We start from the raw sequence: 5,492 nt of genomic DNA on the forward strand, positions 1-5,492 counted from the left end.
ATATATATATATATATATATATATATATATATAACAAATAACACATTTACCCTTTCGAACGATTTTTAAGAAAGTTTTATTTACCATATTATATTTGTGCTTTTTTATACGATTTTTAAAAATGTTTTATTTAATGAAATGATTGACCCAAAATAATTGTCTTGTTATTTTAAATATGTATCATTTGATTCTCTCTCTTACTTATATTCACTAAAACACGTACAAAATAGTTTCATATAATGAGACAAATATATGTTAATCAATACTTTAAATTTTAACATTAAGGGGCCGTTTACCAAATACTTACCCGATAAGCGTTTACCGGTAAATTTAACCCTATTATTTACTTATATCATGTAAGATTTTAGTCCATCAAAACGATATCGTACGCAACAATTTACCCGATAAACGCTTACCATGGTAAGAGTCATCGCTCTCACTTACCGGGTAAAACTCTTGGTATTTGTTTCGTTCTTACCGGATAAGATTTTTTATCCTTACCATATTCATCTGATAAGATAATGAGACTTGATGTTCACTTACCCGAATAAGCTTTTGATAAACAGCCCCTAAATAAAGAAATCTTATCGAAACAATACTCTAAAATACAAGTTCATACCATTATCACAAAATTTAAGGTTCTTATTTAATTATATTTCTATTAAAAAAAATAACGTTTTTCACTCGAATAAAATTGAAAAGAGTGAAAAGACCCTATTCGAAATATCATTTTCTCCCCCAAACCACGCTTCTGACACGAAATTTGTCTTTTTCTTTTATTCCAAAGTTCATCATAGTTTCGTTTTCTATTTTCTTTTTACTTTTAGGTTCGTACGTTTCTTTACTGAAAAAATATGTGCCATCCATTGATTTAATCTTTTTTTAAAACGCAATCCAATTTCTTACCAACTAAATAAGGTACAACAAAAATAAAAAAAACCACACGCATCGACAATTTGTGAGAACCAAACCAACCAAGTGACGAGAATAACAAACGCAAGCCTCACCGGAACAATCCTTGTATAGGCAATCGATAGACCCGATTGGGGCCGTCACACAACAAAAAAACGATGTTACTTTTCTTTTTGCGAAAGAGTTTGACAATTGTGGAAATTGGATCAGTTTATCGTACAACTTCTTATTTCATAGAAAGCTAAATTTAATAGTTTGACAAATCTTCCAAGAAGAATTAAACTAATGAGTCATTACTTTTTCAAAGAATCTCTAATACATGTGTTATTAAAAACCTTTTTAGGGGTGTTTGAAATTGCTTATAAAAACAACTTATTTACTTATTCCGGTATAACACCGGTAATAAGCATTTTTTAAATGTTTGGATAAACAACTTATATCCAAAGAAAATAAAATGTCAAGTAATTTTTTAATATAACTTATTGTAATGTTTTTAAATATTTGATTTTAATGTTAAGTAATTTTTGTTTCCGAAAAATATGACGTGAACTTTAAAATGACAAATTAAATGAGGGGTTTTTATAAAACATTTTAAATAGATGAGGATAGATTATTGATGAAAAAGATTTCGAAAATGTTTTTGCATTGGAGATTATTTATAAAAATAGATTTTTGTTAAAAAAATGTTAGTAGAAAGCTGATGTGACAAAAGAAAAAAGTCTTTAATGATTTGTGCATTAGAGATGCTCTTAGAACAAACTCAATGTTTTATCAGTTGGAAAACCTCACAGATAAATTTCTAAAAGGTTATTGACAAACAATTCTATTTGAATCAATTAGTATTTTGAAAAATATAAAAAGGATTTGGTTTTGGTTTTGATTTTCGTTCGTGTGAAAAGGAATTTATAGAAGGGGTTTATTTCGCAAATAGAAAAGTTCATTTCGTCTCACTATTTCCAAAAGGCTAGTTTAACCGAAGATAGAGATGGAAATTTTAACACGCAGGTATGGGACAGGAATTCCCAGACTTGGCGTACATAGGGGACGGAGATTGATTTCTATACCTAATGTGGATTTGGGGCGAGCCAGAGATAAACTTACTTGCCCCTAACCCGACCTTTACTTTTATATATTCAAATGTGTATTCTATTTTCCTTATATATATTATGTAATATATATAAGATTGGGTTTTGGTGGAAAAAAAAAGTTAAAGTGATAAGTATAAGAAGAGATATTCACCCTTGGATGCACATTAGGATGAGATGTACTAGATCAATCTCCATATCAAACTCGATTCATTGATTGGTTTGAAATTGAAGGTGATCAACGGTTCAGATCATTTTTACGCTTTTCATCTTAACTTTTTTTCTCACACAATCTTTATATATATATATATATATATATATATATATATATAAAGAGAGAGAGAGAGAGAGATAAAGGTAAATATTTAAGAAAACAAGAAACGTCAAAAAAATGAAAGTAGACAATTTTTGAATATGTATGATTTTGTACGTGAATAAATATGTGTGTGTGTGTGAATCATGTATAATTTTGTACAACGAATTTTTTCTTATTTTCTTAAATAGTTAGTCTTTTCGTTTGATCTTGCCCATATATATACACACACTATATTTTAAATATAACATTTCATATCTAATGCATGCATATGATTGGGTTGGGTTTCGTTGAAAAACATAGTTAAAATAAGAAGCGTAAGAAATGATCTCATCTTTGGATGAACCGTAGGATGAGATGCATATGATCAATCCTCGTATTAAGCATTATTTATGGATGAATTTGAGATTAAAGATACCACGATCCTTTGCCTACATGTATATATGTCACATTATTTTTATTATTTTTTATTAAACGGATGACTAGCAGGTTCCTCGTATCTGATGGAGATTCTTTCCATTAAACTGAACGGGAGGGTGAGGGCAGAGCATAGACAAGGGCCAAATTGATGTTGAGAGATTGAGATTGATTAGGTCCATGATTTAACTAATTTCCACTCCAATGCTTTTACAGCAGTACTGTTCTTCCCTCTATCATCTTCTTGCCCCGAATTCCTTCAGTATCGATAGGTCGAAACATCGAACGGTTATTAGAGATTAAATTTTAAGATTTAATGGAATTTTTAGGATCTCTCTGTTTTGTTCGGAAATAAACCTTGCGGGAAAAGGTTGCAGAGATAGCCATGAGGCCAGTTGTAAAAGTAAACCCACCGACAGCCATGCTTTCATTGGGAATGGTGGTGTAGGATTGTTAGAGGTGCGATTAACAGATTTATTGACGACTCAAACACGTCTATTAAATTATGAATCAAATTACAATGATGTATTTTTCTGAAACTAGTTATGAGTATGAGCATGAATCCGTAATTATGATATAGCATAATCGACATATAATTGATTCTAGCACAAAATCATTTATTTAAACTCCGGTTCTAATTTCCAGAGACTTCCGGATCAAAATGTGTTTACAAATTTGATAGAAAACCACAAAAGTTGTTTCGTTTAGATATATTCTTGTGTTCTTCATATTTTTCCTGTAGGTTAATACCACCGTTTTCGGTGACATGAAATTACATAGAACATTAGAATAGATATTAAACTGTTTATGATTGTAACAAGATATCCTGATTTAATTTTCCTAATATGAAAGAACTCATGGAATCGGAATCACAAAACGAAGAAGATATGATCAGAGAGAGCGGGAAATTCAAATCAAACGACTTACCTGATTTTGTTCCTCATCATCATCACTAGATAAGAGGTCTAATTGTTGCCGAGCTTTCGTTGATTCAAAGCGTTGAGATCCAAAAACGGCCGCTGATGATGAGTTGCCACAGAAAAACAAGGAATCGGAGTTACCATTAGAAGCAAAAGCGGTGGTGTAAGAGCGTGATGATCTGAAAGTAGTAGAGATCAATGCTTTTACACAGTAACTGGCGCCTCTTCTACCGGCCAGCCATATTGCCATGATTGAACCAGTGAGAGAAGGAAGGTGAACCAGTGAGAGAAGGTAGGTGAAGCAGAGGGGATTTAAAGGCTTTGAATTCGTTCATATGTATCTATATACGATATTCTTGCAATCTAGTGTGATACATTTTAATTTTAATTTTTTATTTGTATAATTAATTATAGATAAATATAATCAAATATAAAATAAGTATCTCATTTTAAATTTAAAATATAATTAAAATAATCATTAAACAAAATACTTAATTATTATATTTATAAAAAATTATATTATTAAACCAACAAAAAAAATTAAAGAAATTACATGAAAAAAAAAAAGAAATTTTAAATTGTTAGTTTGGTATTAATATCAACATATATTTTTCAAAATTTCATGATATTTTCATATTTATATTTTATTCAAAAATAAAAACATTATCGTTTTTCTCAAAAACACATAAAATCATATTTTAACATCATCTGAGACAAAAAATAAAACGCAACAATAAAATCGAGATGTATTTCGCTGCATTGTACAAGTACCCTTCTAGTATTGATATTAGTATCAAACTATCAATTTAAAATCTCTCTTTTTTTATGTAATTTCTTTAATTAATTTTTTTTATTTTTGTTTTAATAATATATTTTTTTATAAAGATAATATAATTAAATATTTTGTTAGAACTCAATGATTATCTTAATTATATTTTAGATTTTTTATATTTAAAATGAGATGTTTATCATCTATTTAATTATATTTATCTGTAATTAGTTACACGAATTCAAACATGGAACTTTAATCAATTGTACTTATGCATAATTTACTTGTAATCTAGAATTTTAAGTAATATACATCAATAAACAATACTTAATGCATATATTTATATATATATATATATATATAGAGAGAGAGAGAGAGAGAGAAAAAAAAAAGAGAATAATACATATTTAAAAGAACTAGAATGATACTTGTGTAATGCACCGAGATATATCTCGACTTTAATGTTTCATTTTATTCTTTGTCTCTGTCGATATAATACGATTTTATGTGGTTTTGAGAAATGGACAATATTTTCTATTTTTGAATAAAATATAAATTTAAAGATATCGTAGGAATTTGAAAAAAAAAATATAGCGATATCAGTATCAAATTAACTATTTAAAAGTTCTGTATAATTTCTTTAATTCAATTTCTTATTATAACTTAATTTAGGTTTAACAATAAAGTAATTTGTTTTTAATTTAACTAGAAGCGTACTCGCGCAATGCAGCGAGATACATCATGATTTTAATATTTCATTTTATTCTTTATCTCGGTCGATGTTATAATATGACTTTATATAATTTTTAGAAAGCGATGATGTTTTTATTTTTGAAAAAAATATATGTTTGAAGATATCATAAAATTTTGACAAAAATATATCGATATTAGTATCAAATTATATTTGAAATTCCTTATTTCTTTGTGTAATTTTTTAATTCAATTTTTTTATAATCTGATTTATGTACAATAACGAAGTAATTTATATTTGATTTAATAATATAATTTTTTTATAAAGATAATAATTATTTATTTTGTTGGAACTCGATAATTATTCTAATTATATTTTAGATTTT

At 27.6% G+C, this 5,492-nt stretch overlaps 1 protein-coding gene across 1 annotated transcript in view; it reads right to left on the bottom strand.

Moving 5' to 3' along the window:
• LOC112511227 (2-oxoisovalerate dehydrogenase subunit alpha 1, mitochondrial-like) overlaps positions 1–3,914 on the bottom strand; it is an 11,182-nt gene extending 7,268 nt beyond the window's left edge. Inside the window, exon 1 of the mRNA XM_025116762.1 lies at positions 3,655–3,914. Coding sequence (XP_024972530.1) covers positions 3,655–3,897 — 243 coding nt within the window. The 5' untranslated portion in view covers positions 3,898–3,914. The remainder of the gene's footprint in view (positions 1–3,654) is intronic.
• Between the last annotated feature and the right edge of the window lie 1,578 nt (positions 3,915–5,492).

Source organism: Cynara cardunculus (assembly GCF_001531365.2).
Source record: "Cynara cardunculus var. scolymus isolate 2C chromosome LG 4, CcrdV1, whole genome shotgun sequence".
NCBI classification, from domain to species: Eukaryota; Viridiplantae; Streptophyta; class Magnoliopsida; order Asterales; family Asteraceae; genus Cynara; species Cynara cardunculus.